The following is a 26,603-nucleotide window of genomic DNA, read 5'->3' as shown; positions in this document are numbered from 1 at the left end:
TATTTTTTATTATTATTATTATTTGTTTATTTAGCAGAAGCCTTTATCCAAGGTGACTTAGAGACTAGGGTGTGTGAACTATGCATGAGCTGCAGAGTCACTTACAACAACGTCTCACCCAAAAGACTGAGCACAAAGAGGTCAAGTGACTTGCTCAGGGTCACACAGTGAGCAAGCCGGGATTTGAACCGAACACAAATTTACCACGTTTGTTCCAACTTTCTAAGACGTCCAGAATTCATCTGTGGCATTGGCGGGTTTCATGCTAAATGAATGTTTGAAGACATTAAGAAAGACTTCTCTTCAAAACATCTGTCACTGAACTTGTTCAGTTTCTTTCAGTATTTATAAATGAAGCACTACAAGTGTCCAGTGTAGCCCCTTTAAAAAGCAATCTTGTTCATTTGAAACATACGTTTGCTATCTGCAGAGATGGAAGTGCACCACAGGTAAGGCTGATGAAATTATTTTGTTGTTATCTACCAGCACTAATCGTAATGTTCCTGCACTATTGGCGTGGTTAATGAATCTCACACTAAGTGGAAAATGCTCAAACTGTTATGCACTGGGAGTCCTGAACAATAACGTAGTAATAAACACTCCCCTGGCCCGGCCATCAGTTGAAAAACCACTGTCCACACATACACGGGGTTCTCATCATCGTGTAGCAATCTACTTGGAAAGGTACCAATCACAACTGTCCGAACCAAGGTTTTAAACTCTCCACTAGAAGTACACTCCTGCAAGTGCTCCTGTGTGTAGTTTTAGCTCTGGGTTTCCCTGCTTGCAGGGTTGTTTTGTATGGTGTGAGGATAAAGCAGTGTTCTGTTTCAGGTGTTCTGTCTGGCTCTGCTCCGGGATGCTCTCATGTGTTGTTTCAGGTGTTCTGTGTGGCTCTACTCTGGGATGCTCTCATGTGATATGGACTCTGTTGTTTCAGGTGTTCTGTCTGGCTCTGCTCCGGGATGCTCTCATGTGTTGTTTCAGGTGTTCTGTGTGGCTCTACTCTGGGATGCTCTCATGTGATATGGACTCTGTTGTTTCAGGTGTTCTGTCTGGCTCTGCTCCGGGGTGCTGAGATACTGTGCGCCCTCATAGAGTACCACACACAGGGTGCATCTATACACGCCCAGACTCTTACTGGGATAAAGAATCTCCTTACCATCACAATTGCATTAATGCTATGAATCCATTCTAAAAGCAAGTACGTAGAGACAAGACTTTTCGTTGCTTGAAAATAACCACAGATAAACTGCAGCTTTAACAAATTGTGCCCACAACTACTCAACTAAAACATCTTAGTTTAAAAAAATAATAACTGAAACCACTGTACTCAAACTCGCACTTTGCTGCACTGTGACTCCCTAGTTCTAGCAATAAAAATGACTATGCAATATTTTTTTTAAAATCAACAATAAAAAATAAATAATAATTAATTACAAATGCTTCCAGGATGCCACGGTTTACGCGATCGTAGCACTAGGACAGCTTTCGATTTTGTCAGTCAGAGAAAAGACAAATATATCTTGTCCTTGGAGTGATGCGTTAGGAATATTGAAGCGATCAAAAATCTGCCAGGAAACCATACAAAGCAAATCATTTAGCACAAGCTTTGAGGTGTTTTTTTTTTTTTTTTTTTTTTTTTTTTTTTTACTGCTGATCGGGTCCTTGTTGTCAGCACTTCTTTTGCTGCAGTGCCACTTGATCCTCCTTCATTACTCCCGCTTTCAACACATTTCTTCAGAAAACTGTCAACTTTAACTCCCTTCAAAACAAAAACCACAGACACTACAGAAGTGCATCCCATTGGCATGGCAAGTGGGTTGCTAGGTAACCAGTTCAGAACTTTCAAACAAAGGCAGGTAGGGGGAGGGACTCATTGGGAGTACAGCGGATTAAAAAATGGCTCCATCTTTACAATCCTCCCTTTTCTATTTTGACGGCAGCTGCTGTGCTCCGCGTACAAACACCGGAAAGCGACAGCTTGAGGCTTTCAGTCGACTAATCATACCTAACCCAGCGTCATGTGTTCCAAAATAAAACAACGTTCCAGGCAGAGGAGTGGAGTTCAGAGTTCAGAGGCAGTGTGTAAACATGTTTTGTTAGATATTTACTTTTAAAACACAGAATGACATTTTATCAATTTGTATTATACGTTGTGTTATGTAAACGGTATGCATTTATTTATCTGTTAACCATTTAACCTATTAAATCACTATTCAATAATTCAATAAAATCGCCCAAGAGTTACAAACATACAGCATAATGCATTTTGGATATATGGATATCTATTTTCATACATTGATTAGACAAAGAAAAAGCCACGTTTGGTGCCTACGACTTGTTCTTTGAAAAGTCGCCTCAGGGTTAGTGCAAAGGATTTGTAATGACTAGGCATCAAATAATACCTAATAAAGCACAATGACAGTTTTTTTTATTTAGACTAGTCACTTTTTGGAATGTCATGGTTATATTAGGGTGTGATCTTGCAGAGTCCTCTTACTATTTCACGGTTATATTAGGGTGTGATCTTGCAGAGTCCTCTTACTATTTCACGGTTATATTAGGGTGTGATCTTGCAGAGTCATCTTACTATTTCATGGTTATATTAGGGTGTGATCTTGCAGAGTCCTCTTACTATTTCGTGGTTATATTAGGGGTGAGCTGGGGCTGTGATCTAGCAGAGCTATCCTAGTTGCTTGAAGGAGTTTGTTAGGAAGCTGACACTGCAAAAAAAACGAACAAAAAAAAAAAAAACAGTACCACAGGCTTTATTGCTGAGAGAGTCACTGAAGCGTTCTGCTAATCTGATCATTAGTCTCACCCACAACACCTGCACCAGCTTCCATGCACAGAATGGTGTTCTGATGAGATAGTGGAGTTCATTGCTATATTGATTCCATTTATATTTAGGGAAAAGAGAAATACCACAATTGTATTACTTGTATGTAGTGTTGAATCTGAAATGCTTTTTTGCTCTTAATTGTTTGGTTCTTATTATTAGCGTACTTTTGTGGATAAATATTTAAATAAAAATCAATGCGTCTTGTAAACGCGGCAATTAACTCAACAATTAACAACAGTAATTAACTCAACCAGTGCAGCAAAATGCAATTGTCAGCAAGAAAGCTCTCAGGTGTGTGAGAATGAATTTATTATGCAAATAATATGAAATAGATGAATGCAATGGACACAGTATAACTCAATCAATCAGTCATAGCTCCCCTAACCAACACACACACACAAGGAGGCAGTGCCAGCATGGACGAGGTTAAACAGACTCTGCATTAGGGGCTGTGAAAACAAAGTGCCTTCTTCCTACTCCACACTCTCTCAGCACAAACACTCCCCAAAGCCAAACAAAGGACGACTGTCCCCCGAGATAAATGTGACATCTCAGCACTTCACCCCCACCAACAGGCACAAATATGACAACCTACTGGAGACAGCTGCTTCAAAAAATATTAAAAGAAAGAAGCCAGGTCAACTGAATATGTGTGTGTGTGTGTGTGTGTGTGTGTGTGTGTGAGAGTCTGTGTCTGTATCTCTGTATCTGTGTGTGTCTGCATCTCTGTGTGTCTGTTTGTGTCTGTGTACGTGTCTGCTCCCAAAGGTGCTCCACTCCCATTGTCCTCAGATACACACTCCGGGAGAGGCAGCGAGGCCGAGCTACAGAATGACAGCCAGGAGAACAAGAGATGCTATTCCAGTGAGTTAGCGGGACTCAGAGCTGGACTAATTCCCAGTCCTGTTTCTTTGAACTATAAATCAGAATGACATTTTCTGCTACCAATAAATGGCTTGAAATGATCCCAAGAATATAAATGTACTATTTCCACAGTAACCTATGGATTTCTCTCATTTACAAATGCACCTTTCATTTTTGGCACAACTAATAAATCATTGTGCCTATTTAACCATCTAAAATATCCCACTTAGTAAGTATGATCAGACACTGACAAAATGGTTATTAATTTATTACACTTATTTCCCCAAAGCGATGGTAATCGGCTGCATGACTGACTGAAATGTGATTGTGACTGCTGGAGTGTGACGATCAGGAGCTTGTTAACAGTCACACCCATTACAGTCTGGCTGGGATCTTCAGTGTGGTATTTATGTGGGTCTGAATGTCCCAACCCAACAACCATAAGGCATGAGTAACTAAGGAAGATATATGGTTTTCCATCCATGTTTGCCTTGATCTCTCCAGCAACTGAAGACCCTGAGACAGGTGAGACTCCCTGTATGGCAGCCCTCCTGCAACGAGTCTGATCAGAGCAGGCTCAGACTGCCGTCACATTACAGGGATGGCAATAAGACTCCTATTGCACAGCGGTTTCACCCATTCCAGGTTTTTTAATATGTGCTTGATTAGCCACAGTGTACAGTTAACAAGCGAGGGTGTGTCTTATGAAACCCGAGTAAGAGAATCACACAGTACAGCTGCGTAGTGAGTATGAAGCAAAGATCTCAAAGAGTTAGGTCTTTATGACCAGGATAACAGAAAGCCACATGTCAAAGTGAAGGGTTTGTAATCACCTGCTGAAATGCTTTTTGAGATATTAGTAGGGGCAGCGGCAGCAGATTTGCAAACTCATATAGCTGCCTTAAGGCCTAATTACTTGAGACATGCAACAGTTTTTTCAAAGTTGCCAAAACTTGTCCTTCCTCTTTCCAATACTGCTATCCTCTCAGTGACGTCACTCTGAAAATCAACAGCAGTCTGATTCTGTCATTGCTTCACCTATCTCAACAGCAGTCTGATTCTGTCATTGCTTCACGTATCTTATCTGGTACAATGCAGCGTGGACAGTAAATGAGTTTGTGTGAACTCAACAAAACCTGTCGTCAAAATTGCAGAGGCTCCATTTTTGAAACAGTGAGGGGTCAATCTAGAGGAACACCAGTGGGGATGAGCAAGTGAAATTTCAGCACCTTCGATAAAGAGCTGGCCTTTTCAAACACTTTAAAAGCACTTTCCCAGGTCAAACAATAAAAACAGAAAACTCAGTAACGGAGTCTGGCACTCAGGATTATGCAGAACGGCTCAATGCAAGCACCACTGGAAGTGTAGTCTTTGAAAGAGCTCTTCGGAAGCAGGGCAAACCTGGTTGTCAAAACATAAAGAAAATTCCTTTACCTGAGAAGACCTCTCACTACATGCCTCCTGAGCATAAATACAGCACTGTAACAAGATGCAATGCACTCTGAACTATCTGTCTAGGATGGTGGTGGAAGATCTTAACACAGGCATCCATCCATACCAAAATAAACCCAACGATTACGTTAGGATCAAGACCATAACACGCAAGGACTCTGCAAGTATGATACATGGATAAGGAATGATGTCATCCATACCTCTCGCGGCACCACTCCACTTCTAAATTTAAATCAGTCAAATTGTGCATCATCCAAGCACAACGATTTTTTGTACCTGATCCTTGCATAGCTTAAATCTGCCTTTATGTCTTGCTTGATCTTTGTAAGGCCCTTGTGTTTATCTTAATGTTTAGCAATATATTTATGACGAGTCCTAACAGATCAGTAAGGTGAATTTCAAACGTAGACAGTCGATATCCAGTAGTTCAGAGTCGAAATGAAAACACTCATAAAATCTTTCTATCTACACTAAGTATTATCACATGAATAGTACCTATAAATGTATCTTGTCTGTTCCAAAAAAAAAAGTAAAAACTGTGCACTGTGACTTTCTCTGTCGAGGTATAAAGTCCACGTCGTATAAAACATAACATCGGCTGAAACTACAACCAAATAAATTGCACCTTGGTGACATTTCATTAATAAACATTGCTTGTGTGGTTTATCATGTCACAGAACCCCTTGATGAAATTCAATTTCCACACAAAGACCACCTTTTAATAGTAAAACAGCAGAAAGCTAACAAAAACTAAACAATTAATAACTATTGCTTCATTGTTGGGCTACAACACTATTCTGAACAGCAGGCTCCAAACTACAGCTGGAATAGTTCAGTGGGCAAATAAATGTGAAGAAACACGTTCTGGTTCGTAGTAGCCGAGTTTGTGTACCATTTCAATTTGAATGTCGCTGAAGTCACTTTGACCCAATTTGCCCAGGTGCATGGAGCCAGTCTGTTAGAGAAGAAGGATCTGAAGACTGCACTTTACTGCATAATACATTCAGACTCCCAGGGGAAATCACGGAGCTACCCCGCTGTAAACCAGGCAGGAAGCTCCTGCATGCTGAAGCACACACGGAGGACTCATCACCCCCCTGTGTACAATGCCCTGAGACACGCCGCTTCTTAATGGCTTTCCCCACAGCCAACAGCACCACTGGGCATAAGGAACAGCTGTGTGCAGCGGGCAGGTTTTCTGGGGCACTAGGTGAAACACCTCCGTGAGATCCCTCGCCTCTTTAATTGTGCTTTTTTTAGCCTACTCAAGCTGTGCATTACGAGGGAAGTGTATAAACAAATCAGGGAATTCAGGAGTTCATCTGAGACAGCGATGCAGCCTCGAGTGTGAAGAGGATAGCAACCCTATATCAGAACCTGGGGGGGGGGGGGGGGGGGGGGGGGGGGGGGGGGGTGCAGCACACTGGTACTACAGGGAATGCTTCAATTTTTGGGGGATTCACTTATTCTCTTTTCAGAATTTTCTGGCTCAAAATGAGTGTTTAGCATGGCTTTTGTTTATCACATCACAATGAACTGAACATTTTTTCTGGAAAGAAGAACTCTTCTGGAGTTATCGGCTTCATTATTGCTAGCTCCTTTATTTTGTCATAGTGCCTCTCAGTATGATCACATCCTGCCCAGAACTTTGATGCTCCGCAGTTCAGTGAACCAAAATTAGATGTTAGAAATGGAATGAACGGAACGATCAGATTGGCTAGGAACATTCTGAGGATGTGTAAGACATTAGAGATGCATTACAGCGCAGCCCGACACCAAAATAACAAAGCTGTATGAGTCATGCCATTGTCATGCCATTATATTGCAGAAGCCATCAATGGCAGGACTATTGGCAAGAGTTTTAAGACTGCAAACGAGTGCACATTATACAGTTAGACCCACCATGACAAATATCTGGGACTGCCATTCGTCTGAAATCAATGACTTATCAATGTAATGCCACAAATCCATCAGCACTCAATCTCGTCTCCTTCCCAGTATCAAACTGGGGCTGCAACTGGACAAAAGTCAAAGATCACCTGTATGGGTCATTTTTTTGGTAGGATTGATACTTATTAATTATTACTTCACCAACCTCCAATATTTCCCCCAACATAAATGTGTTCTTGCAGCAGGAGATTTAAAGCTTGCTGCTCACATCCAGTGCACAGTACACTCATTAGGTAACATCCACTACCAGCATGACTTGGATAGACAACACTCCTAACCAGGGCTGGGGAGTCCCCATGGAAATCAGTTTGATCTCAATCTGCTGCTGATGAAAATCAACAAGTCTGATTTCAAAGCGCTTTCGAGTCAGTGCCAGTGGCAGGTGGAAACGGGCCACAAGTAAGCATACCTGTGGCCTCTAATCTTGGCTACAGTGCCACTCGAAATCAGTTACAAAGCAATGCATCAGAGCAGGCAAACTAAATCAAACAAAGAAACCCTAAATAAGAATAATAATAATCTTTATTTGTATATAGCGCCTTTCATAGAGGACCACCATCACAAAGCGCTTTACAAGATAAGAGACTAGGGTGTGTGAACTGTGCATCAGCTGCAGAGTCACTTACAGCAACGTCTCACCCGAAAGATGGAGAACAAGGAGGTTAAGTGACTTGCTCAGGGTCACACAGTGAGTCAGTGAGTGAGCTGGGATTTGAACCGGAGACCTCCTGGTTATAACCTGTTTCTTTAACCACTGGACCACACAGCCTCCTAATATATACTAATAAGAGGCTGGCAAAGGTCCTTTTTTTTTTTTAACTAAGTTTTGAAATGTATTGTTGCAATAAGACATTAAGCTTTATAATTCAAAACAAACTCTCCCATACAAAGAACAGGTCAGAACTTTCATTGACCACCACAAGGTGTTAATCAAGACTTTATAATGCAAATAATAAGTGTTGGCAAGGCACCATCTCGTACGTCTTTAAATTCTCATACAGTTTAAAAAAAAATGTATTCAATTTAAAAATGGGACAGAAGGGGATATTATTCTTTACTATCCTTTAAATCAGTTTAAAAACGATGAATGCATTTAATAAATCACAACACTATGCAGGGATTTGAAGGCTTATTTTTAATGTAAATTATCTTTGTTTCTGCTTTGCTACAATTGCAGATGATTTAAAAAGAGATGCGAATAATGAATTATTCAATTGTTCTTATGCTTCAACTATAATATGCAATATGAATAATTCAATATTTAAAAAATAAAAAAAATGCAAAATATTTTATACATCAAGACCTTGATAAATCAGGCCTCTGCTGTACTTAGATAATCAGTGAATAATAAGTAACTGAACATTTTGTGCACAAGTGAAAAGGACACAGTATGTGAAAACTGCAAAGCGGTAACCACTGGTTGCTTAATTAATGTATACAGAAATTAGGCAGGCTGCTCCATTCATGCACCACTGCTATTTTCAAGCAGACGTTATGCCCGTTGATGACTGTGGGTGGCAGATGAGATCCGAAGGTGATAAAGTCGCTATCCAGACTAATCCTCTACAGCCTCTCCAGACTCAAGGTTTTGCCCATTCTCCAGAGCCTACGGGGTTAAGCAGCTTTTTAAAAATGTTCAGTCTATCATCCAGACGATGCATAAACCACATCTCCACTTTCTGTCATCAATTTAGCCCAGTCAAACATAAGAAAATGCAGTAGTTTACATTTTGTAACAGAGGAATTCTGCCTACATTAACCTGTGCTTTAATGTTTATGTTCAAAATGCAGGGTGGCATTAGATGCTTTCCAAAGAGTTTCCACAACACAGGAATCTTGACAGCTTCAATTATTGTGAAATATTAGCAGGAGTACGTGCACTGGTTTGCAAACTCACTCACTTCCGGTAATGCAAAAACATTATGCAAATTCAGAAGGTACAAAGCATTTCTTGACAATGTTTTCATCAGAAGCGATCTTAATGATTCATGTATTCATATCAGCATGATGTTTAAAAATGTAAATGGAGGCTCGTGGTTTACAGTACTTCAAAACAATCAATATAAGAATCAGCAGTAGGCTGTCACTGAGCTGCTGACCCTAAACAAGCACTCTCTCCAGCGTGGGTGTTTTCGAAGCAGGTTCAAAACTCTTCAATGTGGCACACGATTTTTGCTCCCTTTATGTTGGTCTGAAAGGCACTATATAAAGCCTTGTTATATGGTACTGAGTTGCCTTGGCAGTCACCATTGCAGAAACACATGAACAGCATGAACCAGGATTGGGGTCAAGTCCTGACTTTCAATTCCGATTCAGATTCTCTTTCATTTGAAGCCAATTTAACTAACAGTGAGGCTTTGTTTCAGTAATGTGTTGCCACCGAGAGGAGCTCATTTTAACAGAACGCGGCTAATTGCAATGTTGATGAACAGTGTGTTGGAACTGATTAAAAGGGAACAGGCACTGGAAATGGAATTGGGAATTGATTTTAAAAAGGAATTGGCTGACACAGTGATCATTTAGGGATAGCAATATATGTAGCAAGTGGGGAGAACAGACACCACCAAAACACCACAGAGATATGAACATCTTCAATGCAATACAGTGGAAGTGCTGAGGGTCCAACCCCAGTCTCAAGGTTCTACTGTCCTGAAAGAGCTGCATTACTGCGCATGCTCATGAAGTACATTTAGTGCTGTTCTGGGCTTCATAAGAGGTCATGAAATTGCACTTGCATTAATGTGCAGAGGTAACTCAAATATGCTTTGAGTTTAACTAAGCTTTGAGTTTAACTGGTGATTAGATCGTTTAACAAGCAGCTCCACTGAAAATTATAATGCAAGTGCCCAATTTAAGCTTCAGCTACTCAAAATGATCGGTCGATCTTGGGCAGGTGTTGTGACTCTTAGTCTCCCAGTTTGTGGCTTGTCATTGGAAGAGTGTGTCTCGTTATACCTGGTTTGAAATTGCTGGCTGGGAGCTCCCAAGGCTGCGAGCCACAGTGCGCTGCCTTAGTCCAGCCTCCAACATGCCGATTGCACTAAATCACTGCTCTCTTGACAGATGTGGCATATTGGTGTTTTTCTGTGATTTTCTTTATTGCTTTTATTGAAGCTTGCAATTCAACAGCTGAAATCGCTCCGATGAACGTCCAATCAACTGTGCCACTAATTAGGTGATTAAGAGCATATGCTTCAGTCAAAGTCACTCAAGCATGTCACGGTCAAGGTGATCAAGTGATTAAAAAGAAACCAAGAACATTGTCAGTGTCCATCCTTTATATACCTTTTTTTTTAAATAAGTGTTATAATAGTGATAAGTTTCTTTTGATGCGTGGTATATTTACTGACAACTGTGAAGGTAGTCATCTGCTCTAGCCAGCTAATATAGACCAGGGATGGAAACAGGACTCCCACTGCATTGCAGTTTGATCCATTCCTGATTTCACTGTGAGCCGAGTATGACGCACCTCAACTTGTTTTACCTACACACTGTGGCTAATCAAGCTGGTAGCAAACCTGGAAACTGTTGGCAATAGCAGTCCTATTAACATCCTTGTAGTTAAGCTCTTAATACTGTGAGCATAAAAGCGACTTGAAACTCTGAAGAGCCACTATAGTCTCAAGTTTAAATCGGAGCACAAGACCTGAGATTTAAAAAGAACCTCAAAAGCAAATTTAAAATCCATCCTCGCTTTACCATACACACACACACACACACACACACACACATATATATATAAGACAACCGTACTGCTGGAACGCCAGTATTTACTGTAATGTGCACGTGCTCAGATATCAAACAATGCAAAATGTATTTGAATAACCGCACTGCTGAGCAAACCCCACGCTGTTGCGAGGAAACCATGTTTTCGTAGCTGGATTCATTGTTGTCAGTGCAATTTCGAAGCAGGTGTAAAGTTAGTGCTTTTCACTGCATAGCAGCATCCAAACCGACGCAGTTTGCTGGCGGAGAACACTTGTATACGTTTTCACATCATACTGCAAAAGGAAACGACCTCAGTTTTATTTTTATTTTTCTCCGACCCCGCACATTACAATGCTGTCTGCTCTCCCGCTGCGAACTAGGCACGGGCTGAGCCAATTCGCTATGCTGTCTGTACAAAATATTTGCAACTCTAGCAAATGCAAATACGTTTTAAAAAATGCACTGCGAACGTCGTAACGCGACTGACACTTACTGACTGTGTAACCTGAGCAAGGCTCACCTGGGTATGCAGCTTGGAGACGAGCCGTCGATTTCCCAGGTAGCGAACAGGTTCATCGGAACGGGTCTGTTCAGCGCACCGCTCCCGGGGAAGCTGAGCCGGCCGGTCTTCTCCGCCATGGTCGGTCAGTCAGTGAGACTCACAAACGTTGACAGCTAAATTATAGATCTGCTTTGATATATGCGTTGTATATAAATATCACCAGTTCCTATCTGAGCTCTCCGTGCAATGATACTGTGCGGTTTACTTCCACGGGTTCACGTCGCTGTGCCCATGTCTTTATTTCCTCGGCTTCTCTGTTCAGCTGAACTCCACTGTGCACTGAAGCCAGGGTCTGCAGAACCTTCACCGCCACCCCCAGGAAATAACGTCACTACATCTGCCCAGCGAGTCGCTTCACACACTGCTGCTTTTTGTGGGCATGATGAATCTGCAATGCTGCTAATCCATCAATTGTTGAATGATAAGAATGAAGCCGTTGTGAGGACATTGTTAGAGGATTGTTTTTGTATTCTTCATCTGAATTTTGAAGGTCGTTTTTTTGACAGTTTCAGTAGTGACAGTTTTGCAAACCTGAATGCAATTCCATTCACTGTGCGTCTCTCAGCAAACCACAAGGAAGGGGCGTCTCATAGGACTGCAGCTGGACATGTGTAAATTATCAACAGCTTCATATAAGGAACTGTTTTCAGGTTGTCCCATGCCTTGTCTTTATTTGATGATAGTAGACTCGGCACTTGGAAGGGTGTTCACCCTACACTGGCTTGATTGGCGATTCTGGTATATAATATGTTTCTATCATTACCAATCATGTAACTACAATAAACGTGCTTGTCAGAATTGCTAATTATTGTATACTGTGTACAGAGCACATGTCTCCAGGCACATTGAGCATCGGAGCAACACTATAAAGTGAAAACAGTATTGAAAGTTGAACGGTTGGTTTCACAGACCCCGATTAACACTAATCTCGGATAGCTCATTGTATCGTAGATGAGGTAGTCCAGCGTGAATATCAATAGGTATCTGAAACCAGCCTTTCTTTTTGTGATTTATAATATATGAGCCAAATCACAAACACAAAGATATTGTTTTATCTTAGCTACAGCTATGGACAAAAGTTTTGCATCACCCTATAAAATGAACTCAGTTTGCTTCATAACGTCAAATAAAACCTGCTTAATGATGTTACAGTAACATATTGAATTACATACCGCTTTGTAGTTTTCCATATACTTAACAAAAAACTGACAAAAATCGAAAAATGTGACATTTCAAAAATCTAAAATTAAATACTGTACTACTATTATGGCTTCCGGTAGTCTTTTGTGATACCATCTTGTAGTTTTTTGATTGCATGATTCTGTTTAATATAGTTGCTGCAGAGTGCTGCTGTGGACAAACCTGTATATCCTGGAATAAAAAATGAATACAACATTCAACAGAAGAAATGGGGGGTGATAATGCTGCACAGAAATAGCTCTCAAACCAGCTGCGCTAAAAAAAGAAAAGTGACTACAGCTATCGCCACTCCTTGACCTTTGATCCAAGAGCTATGGGAAAGATTCCTGGCATTTGTCGCATCCAGACAATGAAAATACTTCATGAATACTGATGCCCCCTGCTGGAGACATTAAGGACAGCAGCACTGAAACTGCTCTGTACCTTGCAGGTACCAAACCCTGCCTGGCAAGAGTAAAACACAGTGGGGGCAAGTGTAGACTGCCACCTGCTGGAATATTTAAGTACAACACACAGTATGTAGTAGTTTGACCTGAGTGCTGTGGTCTAACTACTGTACAACACACACTTTAGAGAAATACGCAATTTTATATAATATATATATATATATATATATATATATATATATATATATATATATATATATATATAATTGTAAAAAAATCTACATATACGTAAAAAAAATAAAGTGCTGGAGGATTTGATTTTTCATTGGTATTTGTGATTTTCTATACTTTTATTTTAACTGCATAACAAATTGTAAGGAAACTTGTTGAGGACATTCTTTAGAACAAGTTCATATCAGAATGTGGGAATATAAAGATCTGATCGTCCGTCTGTCTTCAAGTACCGATGTCACTCTTACATACACAGAATCAAGAGAACCGTGTGCAGCTATCGGTATATATTGGAGGAGCCTGCCCTCTTGCACTTAGTACATATGGTAGATGTGGGTCACTTGCTCTGTAATTTTGCATGTCATAAATTAATCTCATCTTTTATTTACAGCCTAGGTAGAAAGAGCAAAGATCCAGATGTAACCTGGGGCTCTGGAGCTACAACACATAGAAGGCATGAAAGTCTATTGCATTAAAACTCCTTTTATACTGCGCTTCCATTGCAATGCAATGGCTTTGTCGTCACAATCAAATTAACTAGCCAGATCTACGTGCCTGTTGGTTTATAACCAATAAATCCACCTGTTATTGGACAGAGGAATACTGAGTAGAAATAAACAATTTAATCACAAGTCTGTCAGTAACATGCATCCCTCACCTCGACTGTAATTTCAAAACTAGAGCCTTCAGTATGACAAAAAAAAGACATGACCATGACATATCAACAATATGTATGAATTAATAGAAGAAATGTAAATGAATAGTTTAATGGAAATCCTATATGTGGTATTTAAGACCTAAATTGGAAAAAAGGAGGTGTTAGAATCACGATAAACTATATTAAAATGACTGATATATAGTATGCAGAATAGCATATATCCCAAAAATGTAATCCTTTCAAGAAATTACGCTAAATAAGGTTAAAACCAAACTCATAACAACTGGATATGCACTTTTCCAGCTAGGCACAAGAATAAGCATGAATGCTGAAAGATGGAGTGGTTTATCTGATCAGCAACATCAGCTGAGCCAGAACCATTTCAGCAGCGTACAATATGCTCAAAGCGACAGGTCAGTTAGTCACCTGCCAGACAAATGCTCATAAAATTGTCTGAGAGCATCAAGTGAGGTACTGTGCTTCAATATTGCCAACTGCCCTCCTGTGTCTTGGCAACATTACTAAATACAGTAACCCGTGCACGCACACACAGGGGCTCCTTATAATCACATAAAAATCACACAAGACCTGAAACCTCCCACATTTATAGAAGAACACACCAAATTAGAATCAAATGCTATACAGGTTATAGGAGACTAGAAGCTTAAAGATGTATGCAAAATTATGCAGTAACTGCTTTTGCTATGCAGTGACACAGACACAACCAGTGCATTTATTCAAGGAGGACCCAAAAACAAATAATGGAATAATCAGTGTCACAGATCTTAGGGTAAAGATCTGCAGCTTTTTATATCATTAAAATAGAATCACCTCTTTAATTTAAAGTATGGGGCTTCATTCAAATGAACCTCCTCACTAAGTAGCCTGCTATCAAGATCTCTACATTTACAACTGAACTACTTTGACAGGAACAATTTGTTTGTGATGTTGATTTAGGTTTCCATTGACATTGGTGCAGAAGACCAGTTTACACTTTGCATGAACAAGTTGTTACACACAGCCATAAGGCACTATGTATTTTTAATGTGTATGGACCTGTGCCAACAGGTAGCAGAAGAATTACCAGTAGTTGTAAAATATGCAGTACCTTGAAAACATTTTCATATACACTAAACAAAAATATAAACACAACATGTAAAGTGTTGGTCCCATGTTTCATGCAATGAAATTAAAGATCCCAGAAACTTTCCAAACACAAAAAAAGCTTATTTCTCTCAAATTTTGTGCACAAATTTGTTTACATCCCAGTTAGTGAGCATTTCTCTTTTGCCAAGATAATCCATTCACCTGGCAGGTGTGGCATATCAAGAAGCTGATTAAACAGCATGATCATTACACAGGTGCACCTTGTGCTGGGGACAATAAAAGGCCACTCTAAAATGTGCAGTTTTGTCACACAACACAATGCCACAGATGTCTTAAGTTTTGATGCTGCTGACTGCAGGAATGTCCACCAGAGCTGTTGCCAGAAAATTGAATGTTCATTTCTCTATAATAAGCCGCCTCCAATGTCGTTTTAGAGAATTTGGCAGTACGTCCAACCAGCCTCACACCCGTAGACCACGTGTAACCACTCCAGCCCAGGATCTCCACATCCGGCTTCTTCACCTGCAGGATCGTCTGAGACCAGCTATTAGGACAGCTGATTAAATTGTGAATTTGCACAACCGAAGAAGTTCTGCACAAACTGTCAGAAACCGTTTCAGGGAAGCTCATCTGCATGCTTGTCATCCTCACCAGAGTCTTGACCTGACTGCAGTTCAACATCGTAACCTACTTCAGGTGGCAAATGCTCACCTTCAATGTCCACTGGCACGCTGGAGAAGTGTGCTCTTCACGGATGAATCCTGGTTTCAACTGTACCAGGCAGATGGCAGACAGCGTGTATGGTGTTGTGTGGGTGAGCGGTTTGCTGATGTCTACGTTGTGAACAGAGTGCCCCATGGTGGCAGTGGGGTTATGGTATTGGCAGGCACAAGCTATGGACAACGAACACAACTGCATTTTATCAATGGCAATTTGAAAGCACAAATACCGTGACGAGATCTTGAGGCCCATTATCATGCCATTCATCACCTCATGTCATGTCAGCATGATAATGCACGGCCCCATGTTGCAAGGATCTGTACACAATTCCTGGAAGCTGAAAATGTCCCAGTTCTTCCATGGCCTGCATACTCACCAGACATGTCACCCATTGAGCATGTTTGGGATGCTCTGGATCAACATGTACGACAGCGTGTTCCATTTCCTGCCAATATCCAGCAACTTTGCACAGCCATTGAAGAGGAGTGGGACAACATTCCACAGGCCACAATCAACAGCCTGATCAACTCTATGCAAAAGAGATGTGTTGCGCTGCATGAGGCAATTGGTGGTCACACCAGATACGGACTGGTTTTCTGATCCACGCCCCTACCTTTTTTTAAGGTATCTGTGACCAACAGATGCATATCTGTATTCCCAGTCATGTGAAATCCATAGATTAGGGCCTAATGAATTTATTTCAATTGACTGATTTCCTTATATGAACTGTAACTCAGTAAAATCTTTGAAATTGTTGCATTTATATTTTTGTTCAGTGTGGAAAAAAAAAAAAAAAAAAAAAAAACGACAACTCGAGAAATAATTTAAATTTTTTTTCTGTGTTACCAACTTGGTTATACAGGTTTATATTCCCTTCAGGAAGTCGTGTTTTAAAAGCCGAGCGTTATATTCTGCTACAATTATTTTGAAAACTTCGTTCGTAAAAAAAGAAAATTTTATATATATATATATAAAAAAAAGACTTGACAGTATAAATATTTCCAAACTGAACCTGCCCTCTCCCTCCCCACTAGGCCCCTATAGTGCATTCCCTGTTAAACACAGCATCACATTTTCAGATCGGTTCCCCAGGTTCATTAATATTACCACCCTTCCCCACTTTACTAAAATTGTCACTTTGCTGTGCAGAGCGTTCAGAGGGTAAAAACAAACAAGACACCAATTTACTGCTTATGGGTTACTGTCCACTCCTTTAAGCAGAATAAAGTAGTTCAGAACAACAGTGTCACCCTGAATAAAATTCACAACGTTGTCACTGCCTAGGTTTGGGCTTGCTGTCTATATGATTTGAAATGGAAGAGGATATTTCTTGGCTCATTCAAAAAATACATACATATATATGCAAATACAGTTCAAGGTTTGTTTTTTGAATTTTTGGTATAGCAAGGAATCCAAAAACACCACCAGGAAAAATTTATAACCGCTAGCCAGAACACCAATACCCATCACAAAATAATAACTAATGGAAAAAAGAAAAAACACCGTTTTTTGGGGGGGGAGATGATCCAAACATTACAGGTGGATAACATGGCATTTTTCAAATTATTAAAAAAAAAAAAAAAAAAAAAGTTATGCCTACTGTGGCATTCTATTATGCAACCGAAAATAAATCACACCAGCTGCTTTAACAGACAGATGACTGCAATTCTAACCAGACACGAGACCCGTTGCCACATCTACAGATACAGCAGGTGCAGGCAGGGAGACGGCTCTCAGTGCTGGCTCTCAGCCGAGGGGGACCTGGATCTGGACTGCCTCTTCTGCACTGGAGGGGATCGGGAGTGGGATCGAGACTTGGAGCGAGACGGGGAGCGGGAGGGGGAGCGAGGGGCAGCCCGAGGAAGGGGTTTCCTCTCTGGGCTGTGGCTGAGCGAGCGAGACCTGGTACGGCTATGTTTCCTGCTTCGGCTCCTGCTCTGGGATTTGGAACGGCTCCTGGATCGGGAACGACTGCGAGACCTGGTGTAGCTCCTGGAGCGGGAGCGGCTTCTGCTATTAAAACAAACACATTTACAGTAGATCCACGCATTGAGTTAAATTTAGTTATAAATATACAAGATTCAACTTGCTTTAAAACAGAACATCAAAGTGATGTCTGCTGTATCCATAAAGGTAAAAGCTGGAAATGTGCAACTAAAGGCATAAAGTTTGTCTACTTTGAGCATTTAAGTTAGATACTGTATACAAAATACATGCTCAGAACTAGTAGAGGGCAGGAGATTGAGTAACAGTAAACCAAGTATAGTACACTTGGCGCGCTACCCTTTTCACAAAACACGTATATACTTACTTCTTCTTGCGATCCTCAGTCAGTTTGAGTTTGCGTCCGTTAAGTTCAGTCCCATCTAGTTTATCAATTGCGTTCTTCATATCGCTGTGTGAAGCAAATTCCACCACTCTGGAAAACAAACAGAAACACACATATATTAGAGAGGGATTACAGGGAGACCTACAGGCTTTACTGGCAATAGCACAGCTGGACCCCTTCATTCCCTATCTACATCACCTCCTACACAAAGAGAAAATAAAACTGATGGCACAAGACCACGGGAATATAATGTGTATTAAATGTGCTCAGTAACCCTCTGAAATAAGTAAGTATCAAGCCCAAATTATCATTAAATAACAAATTAAAGTAGAATACAGGCATTAAACTTAGTACTACTCAATGGTTATGACAGAGAAGCGAATACTCAATTAAAATCTTTGTTAATGACTGCAAAGTAGTCTACTTCACCAGTAATCGTTGCAGCACTAGCCGAAACCATTTCTAGTATTTAATACATTGTGGCCTGGCCTGGTTTGTACAGGAACTTACCCTTCATTCTTGTTGGATCTGTGTGCATCCACAAATGTGACTTCACCAACCTTCCTCATCATATCCTTTAGATCCTGCGTTGTAAATAAGAAAACAAGATGTTACAAAAACAAAATCAGCAAGAGAAATCTCTTATTTGAAAGTTACAATTTTAGAATGTACATTAGAGCTGTTAAACTCATTAACAAGATAATAACACAAGGTGTGTCAAAGGCTATTTATATATAAATAAAAGCAGTCTGGCATAACACCAGCATCACCTGCTTAAGAGCAATTTGCTCCAAAACCAACAACACTTGCACAGGCAAGTAAGGAGTCACAATGCTTTGAGGTCTCCCCAAAAAAACGTAAGGGACAATGGAGATTTGGGGATAAAACTTCAACCTCCACCACAGCCTGTGCTGCATTAATGGACACCAACAGTAGACTGAAAGAGGCTCGATCCAAACCGGACGATGAATATTTTGAGTGATAAATCCTTGAGTTCTGAGGTGCATCTGTGTACCCAACCACTACTTTCGTAAGGCTACAGTACATTGCTTTGACACCATTTCAGGTATTTACTAACAAGAATAAAAAGCAAAACCAGCATGAATGGATAGGGGTTGATTATCCGCTTTGTATTATTAGCAGTCCATGACAGCAAAATAGCTGCAATATGAAAGTAGCTAACTGAAGTCTGGAATAAAACTGTTAAAACGCCAAAGAGGTCTCCAGTGAGATGCAAAGCAGAGACATCATCTCGTTGGGACACCCCTACCAGAAAGGCGCATTGTCTCAAGCATTCAAAAGGGTTTACTGCAGGCCAGACACCTAAATCAAGGGAATAATATAATACACTCCAGGTGTCAATGCCATTAGCTTAGACTTATATGATAGCATTATCAAAACAAAAGTGCCTACCGAGATTAAAGGTGTCCGTATTACAGTGAATGAGCCATCACACTGTGCGACAAGTGTGTTTTGGGGTATCTAGAGATGTAGCATGAATAGGACTGCCTTTCGGTCTAACGCACGTCTGAAAAAAAATGTACTGCGATTGCTCACCATGATGCCTTATCAACTGCGCTGTCCATGTAGCTGAACAGGCAATCATAATGGGAACCAGCTGCTTCAGCGATTACTAACAGAATCTAGCTTCGCAGCGCAACTGCTAGTTCCAAACTGTTCAAGCAGTGGATGCCTGAAATTCTGATATAACACTGCAGCCAAATACCCGTCCTCCATCCTCCTAAATTCAAGTGTATTCAACTTGCACCTACTGAGAGAAAGCCCTCCTCCCACCCCAATCACATTAGCTAGTGCGCTACTTACCATTCAGAACCCAGGGTGGACCTTAAGCAAAGAGCCACTTGTCCAAATAGCAATGGGACCAAGCCTTGTATAGCCTTTGAGAAAGGGATGTGGCTTTGGGTTTCGGAATCCAACTTCCACAAGAAAGGAACCACCAGAGTAAGGAGGCTGCAACCGTTAACACCCCCTTCCGCCAGCAACAGAAAAATAACCAATCAGGGAAGAAAAAAAAACTGCAGCCAGGGAAGCCAGACCACAGACCCTCCAGATTGCAGCTATGGACCTCCTAAGGCTGACCTGCGCTAGACCACTTTCACCCGCTAGGGGGCCCCAGCCAAGATATAGACCACGGCAACTGTGTGTAGGGAGAGGCACCAAATGGACACTATTCAGGACAACAGCAGAGGGTGCTAATCACAATACACCCCCACCTCCCAGTCCCATAAGGGAGGGGGAGGGGGGGGGATGCAACACCGCTCAGGAGAGACCAGATAAGAGCAGCTGTTAAAAAAAAAGAAGGTTTAAGACGTACTTGGTTAGCTTAGAAATAAAATTGATTGTTTAGATTTACAAAAAACTGCTTAACAAAAAAGCTGTAGTAAAAAAATAAAAGTATTGCATAGTATATTCATTCCTCATTCAAATCTGAGTTTTAACCAACATCCCAGTTATAAAACTAAGTTAAAGGGAGGGGTAGAGTACAAACTGACAAGAGGATTTAATTGTTAGACAAAGATCTGATCAATCTGTAGAAGTCTGGGTAATGAATCCAGGACAGAGCACCAACAAGGAGCACTGCATACCCTTTCATGGCTTGGCAAGGGTGTGCCTGCATATTGTTGGTTCCAACAAGGTTTACAGAATTTAGTTAGTTTTATTTCTCACGTAGATGTTCTCTTTTTAAATCTGTGTTTTATCAATGGGATGGCGGTTTTATGCAAAAAAAAAAAAAAAAAAAATCAGCATCAGGACAATTTCTGCTGGAAGATTAAATGAAACTTAGATCAGTGCTCTAACCTGCCAACTTATCCGGGACGAGAGGTTCTCAACAATGATTCTGTGCTCTGTGCGCACAGGAGGACCATACCTGCAAAACAAAGTATACACTTAAGGCAGCTACAAAAGCATGCATGTTTGTCAGTGCATTTCAATGTTTGTGAAGATAAATAAGACTTGTCTTTGCATTTTTTCCCAGCTTTGCTTTATAGTTACAATTTTACAGAAAAGCCAGGTACAATCTACATTATATTCTTACATTGAGCCGCGAGTCTGACGGTAACTGCTGAACCGCGGAGAGAACCTTCCTCCTCCTCCTCCTCCAGCTCCTCCACCTCCTCTCCCCCTGGGAGAGCGGGCATGCTCGATTGTGACCCTGCATAGAAACCAAACAAGAGTTAGTCTCATCATACTCAATATATCACAGCCAATACATTGAAGAGATTAGTGTAACTTTGGGGTACTGTCAAAGTAACATGTTGAGCAAATCTCTGCTATTAATGAAAACAAACTAAATATAAAAGCAAAGACTACACACTGAAATAGATGGCTGCACATTTACTAAAAAGATCCCCTTAGTACTGGCAGCAGGGCTCTACTTTTAGATTTCTAACTACTGGCCCCTTGGACCATTGAGCTAGTGTTTTTACTGGCCCAGATCAATAATCTGGCCCAATATATTTCTATATTTTAAGATTTTTTATTTTCAATACGTTTCTAACTGTGTAGGGCAGGGGTCACCAGCCCTGGTCCTGGAGAGCTACTATGGCTGCTGGTTTACGTTTCAACCAATCTCTTAGTTACTTAATTGAACCAATTACTGGTTTAATTAGTCAAGATTAACAGGTGTTCCAGATCTTTAGCCACTGATGATGTAAAGACACCTATAAAACCTGCTGGACAGGGGCTGTCCAGGACCAGGGTTGGAAACTCCTGGTGTTGGGTAACCGAAGATAGCCCACGTCTCTCAAAAGAAAAAGTGGCTAAACAAAGCCTTTGAATATACGTTACTTCAGAAAATTAAAATACTATTACATTTCAATACTATATACAAACGATACTATAAGCAAACCCGCAATCAAGCTGTTACCATATGAATTATAATAATCCTTATTAGGGATGGGTCAGTGTAGTCGAATACATGAAAATAAAACTATTTGAATAGCATAGTCCATATTCGAGTAAACAGAAAAATGTGTGAACTGAAATACAATAAATGTATATAGCTAGTGCTAAAAGGAGGAAGACAAACTTGCGTAACATTGAAATTAAAGTTTAACATTACGGTGATGAATATAAGAGACATACTAAATGTTAAGCAGGACAATGCAGTGACTAATAAGAAAAAGAAAGATACTTTAACTCTGGACTACAGTTCCCTATCTATTGTTGACATTGTGAATGGATAGTACAATCGACATCTGCACTGACCATTAAATACAACCAGGTATGTTCCTTGCTTTGAATTACTTAAAGGTCATTGAATAAACAAAGTAACTTGAGGTCAGTACTTAAAGGATAGTTGTAATTAGTAGAAATGTTATGCTCTTGCAATGTATTTTCTGTTGTTTTGCCCAGGTTACAATATTTGTACTATTCAGATTTCATAAATGTTATTTGTTAGTTAAAAAGAGATAGAATATTTAGGTTGTTATACAATAGGTATTTTACTCTGAATACAGCAAAAAAAGATTTGGTTATTTTTTCAACATTATGCTACTGTTGCTTTAATTGCAAGAGATACGCACTGTGACGTTCTCACACATTGTGATCTGTATTAATTCAGTAAACAAAAGAAAACCTGTATTAAAACGAACAAATAGTCTTAGACTTTGTTTGTACACTTTGTGAACCCAGCTAAGCTTTATTGGCTTACACTTATGCTGTCTGCTTGTACACATACGCATTTGTGCTTTATTCTTGGGAGCGTAAGAGAGGGACTAGAGTTTAGGTAATCAAATATGCAAAAATGTTGGACCCTGTGCATTCTAATAGGAAACTATTTGAAATTTCCATTCCTAATAAAACACTAGAAAAACAATTCATAATACAAAATAACAATCCATCTCAGAGCATTGCTGCTTGTGCAGCCTCTCCCAAGTCAGTGCTGCGTGACACCGAGTCCTGGAAAGACAATTCAATTCCGTATCAGGGAATCCATCAGAGCACCTTGTGGATTTTTTGCTGCAGTCACAGTAGACAAACACCTGTTATTTTGCAAACTACTACTGTGAGATTGGATATGATGTAAACAAAATGTTGAATTTAACAAATAAAACTGCTGTTTTATCTGGAAGTCTGGGAAACATGGCAGAACATTGCTTTTTTTCACTGTCAACGAAGTCTCCCCTCTAAATGTTCGACTCCATTACTTATAATTACTTTCTTCATGATTATTGATTTCAGCACTTTCCTTTTGGCTTATTGGTTGCTTAGTTGCAGAAAACCCAATTTGTGAAGATTTGCCATGTAGCAGGCGAGATTCTTACCAATACAGTACTTCGCCAGGTAGTCTCTGATTCTCCCGTGAAAGTTCGGATTACGTCGTTAGAGGGGGTGGGCTGGTTTGTAAATTAGTTTTTGCAGCTTTTTGGCACACTGGTTCATTTTCCTCAATTCATGAAACAGAAGCCATGTGCACTACACTTGTACTATATATTAGCTAAATGTAACCGGCCCAGTCAGGCCTGTGTGGCTTCCTAACTACAGGCCAAAATGCGATCTCTATCGGCCCCGGTTAATGACGAACCCTGACTGGAATGAAAGCCAATCCTCGGTGCTTAGGGCCAATTTAACCACTCATGGTTATTTTGTGGGGCCAGACAGTCAACCAAAACAGTATACTTTATGGTTGTTTAAATACTAAAATCATACCTTAGCCTTACAAATCAATGTATTACCTTTCATTGCACAGTTCTTTCCCATTCAGTTCATAGACTGCATCATCAGCATCTCTGTGGTCATCAAACTCCTGTATAACAAGCAGTCAGGTATCACTAACAATGGACATTTAGTGGGGGAAAAAAAAAAAAATTGCCGGGCACGTGGTGTACATAGGGTTCCAACACCACTATGGATATCTTTGAATGACCAAAGTGTGCTCCAGGGGCCGGTTTTTCAAAACGTTTAACCTGGCTCAAAGTGACTCAGATTTTGTTATCCTATATTTTGTGATCGAGATTACTTATCTGGATTATTGGATTATTCTGGTCTGGTTTTTCAGAAAAATGTAATCCAGCAGTGACATTATCCAGACAACAAATAATCACGATTACAAAATCCAATTTTTGAATAAAAGTTAAGTGTTTTTTTTTTTAGGGGTGGGGGTGGGGGGTGCAGTGGTGTCACGTTACAAAAACCATAGCTAAGGTTTCCTTATAACAAAGCTAATGTATTACCCTTTGTTTTACTTGCACTAACAACTTACTAGTGCACGCAACTAAACATACAGCAACATGTTTTCTCTGGTGTATAATGTGTCTATGCACTTCTAAACTTCAATAGCAATGCACAGACTAAAGACACTTACCACAAAGCCAAAGCCGTTTTTCAGATTGATCTCCCGAATGTGCCCGAATCCTCTGAAAAACTTCTCTACGTCCCTCTCTCTGGCGTGGGGGCTCAGCCGGCCGATGAACACTCGACACCCGCTCATTTTCAAATGCTTCACTGTGGAAAACACAACCAGGAGTCTAGAAATCACTGTCTTAATTCCGAGAGCCTCTTTATAGTGGTTTAAATTCCACAGCACCAAGGCCTGACTCTAGAGAAAAGCATGTTGTCCGCTAAATACTAACAGACCAAGAACACGGATGAATGCCCGTCTAATCCAGCCAACCCCACTTACATTATTTGGTTAACACCCCTCCTCTCGATTACCTTCATCCAGCAATCAAATATTTACATTTACCAAGGCACATCGCCAGACACAAGTTAACCATGCACTGCACCCACACCCTGCAGGAGTTAATCAATGTATTTCTGTACTATTCTGCATTATGTACTTAACTCGCTGGTAAATTTTATATTTTTATATATATTAGTCATGTTTTTTTTCTATGTATCATATTAGATATATAATATTTTGACCAAATTACGGGCATTTGTTTCAAATTAATTAGTACAAATATGTTTTTTACTTTGTCAGAGACCTTCCACCATTGTATACGTGCACACTGTGACTTCCAATCTGAAGACTGGGTGGAATTAGATTGGCAATTTTAACTGCGCATTGTGCATGGAAGTGCGAGCCGCGCATATTTTTCAGATTGAAGGTAAAATAAGCAAACAATGTATTTTCCCGTCCCCCTTTAATACTCACGTCGTGTTAAATTGTTTACCCATGTTGCACACAACCAAACTATGCGAATATTTCGACTAAAAGGCCTCGGCGTTTTAAAGTGTTCGCTTCAACACTCACCTCCTTTCTCTTGACAGCTGAAAACAAATGGCGACCGAGTCGGTTAAAGGCAACCGGAAATGAACCCAGAATGCAGAAAAGTAACAAGGCACTGAGAACGAGTATCTTGTGACTCGAAAAGGGGGTGCTGTAAACCTCAAAGCGACTACCAATCTGCTACAAAGCACTGGCAGCTACCACAAGCGCCGGCCTTTATATTTATATTACTGGACGTGGGCAAAATAAGCTATGGTACATTTTATAAAACATATTTTAATGACGACATTGTAATCGAGAAACACGAGTAACTAACAGGGATCAATTGAATTCTAAAGGACAAGTCGAAAAACTGCAACCCGAAATATAATAATACATTAAAGATAATGATTAATTGATTAGTATTCCACATGAATGTTTAGTAATTAAGCACAAAAAACATAATTTAAAAAAAAGTACAATTGCATGACGCCACTACTACGCTCTTTCAAACATCGCTTCAAACAACCTGATGCTTACTTTTTAAACGCAGTTAGAAATTTAGACCCGAATAGGCATGTTTTCTTTATTTTGGCTTAGTACTAATAAAATTAATTAATGGATGTGACAAACAACATGACAACGAATGTGCCGCTTTATTCATGTATGCCAGGTGTTTCTATCGAGTTCCACATCTGTGTAATTTGGCAAAGGTTTGCCTTACATTTCCAACCAATTCAATGGATGCAGACATGCAGTCTCAATGTATGGACAAGTCCATACCAGACAGAGAATGGCGGCAGCAACTGCTGGGGGATGTTGCAAGCTTGCCTTTAACAAATGACAGCACTCTGTTTTAGTAAGGAAGCAAGTACTGTACCACTATTTTTAGGCTTTTATAGTGCTTTAAAATATTATCTACTTAGATTTATTTAATGTTTAAACAGGTCCGTGAAATGTCTGCAAAATCCAAATTTTATTCCATACACTACCCAGGGAAAATATGTATATTCTCTGCGATTCCCCAATATCCACACTGAGAGAGAGAAGCACTAATGCGAGGAGGCAGTGTGGTCCAATGGTTAAAGTCCAGAGCTTGTAATCAGAAGGTCACCCATTCAAATCCTGCCGCTGACTGACTTCACTGTATGACCCTGAGCAAGTCACTTAACCTCTTTGTGCTCCATCCTGTGGATGAGATATTATAATTATCTCTTTGATACAGGACTGACTGATACAAGTAATACCTAACATAAGTACGAACTCAAGGACTTCAGAATGTCACTGAAGAAGTTTGCCACATTCTTCATCTTCCTGATCCGAACTTCATTCGCCCAAGGCAAGACAATTCATTGTGAATAATGATAATACTAACTGGAAACTGTTTTTGTAAACCAGAGCTACAATTTCAGTGCCC

General features: G+C 40.3%; 2 protein-coding genes across 4 annotated transcripts in view; both read right to left on the bottom strand.

Annotated features, from left to right (window-relative positions):
* LOC121324100 (phosphofurin acidic cluster sorting protein 2-like) overlaps window positions 1–11,908 on the bottom strand; it is an 89,523-nt gene extending 77,615 nt beyond the window's left edge. The window contains exon 1 of the mRNA XM_041265570.1: window positions 11,340–11,908. Coding sequence (XP_041121504.1) covers window positions 11,340–11,458 — 119 coding nt within the window. The 5' untranslated portion in view covers window positions 11,459–11,908. The remainder of the gene's footprint in view (window positions 1–11,339) is intronic.
* Window positions 11,909–16,820: 4,912 nt separating this feature from the next.
* LOC121324799 (serine/arginine-rich splicing factor 5-like) lies at window positions 16,821–25,333 on the bottom strand. Of its 3 annotated transcripts, none has more exons than XM_041266983.1 (8): window positions 25,232–25,333; window positions 24,341–24,480; window positions 23,712–23,782; window positions 21,071–21,187; window positions 20,833–20,902; window positions 18,523–18,596; window positions 17,995–18,102; window positions 16,821–17,693 (listed from the first exon to the last, which is right to left on the bottom strand). In XM_041266983.1, exons 2-8 carry the CDS (start codon window positions 24,464–24,466, stop codon window positions 17,417–17,419), a joined length of 843 nt encoding a protein of 280 aa, XP_041122917.1. In that variant the 5' UTR covers window positions 24,467–24,480; window positions 25,232–25,333; the 3' UTR covers window positions 16,821–17,416. The 3 variants fall into 3 exon arrangements, with proteins under 3 accessions (XP_041122917.1, XP_041122915.1, XP_041122916.1); XM_041266981.1 differs by having other exon boundaries at window positions 16,821–17,696; window positions 25,232–25,332; XM_041266982.1 differs by lacking the exon at window positions 25,232–25,333 and adding an exon at window positions 25,133–25,198 and having other exon boundaries at window positions 16,821–17,696.
* Window positions 25,334–26,603: the final 1,270 nt, after the last annotated feature.

The sequence above is a fragment of the Polyodon spathula genome, chromosome 12, assembly GCF_017654505.1.
Source record: "Polyodon spathula isolate WHYD16114869_AA chromosome 12, ASM1765450v1, whole genome shotgun sequence".
NCBI classification, from domain to species: Eukaryota; Metazoa; Chordata; class Actinopteri; order Acipenseriformes; family Polyodontidae; genus Polyodon; species Polyodon spathula.
Note: the sequence above shows the minus strand (reverse complement) of the source record. Positions and strands in the feature narration are given on the sequence as shown.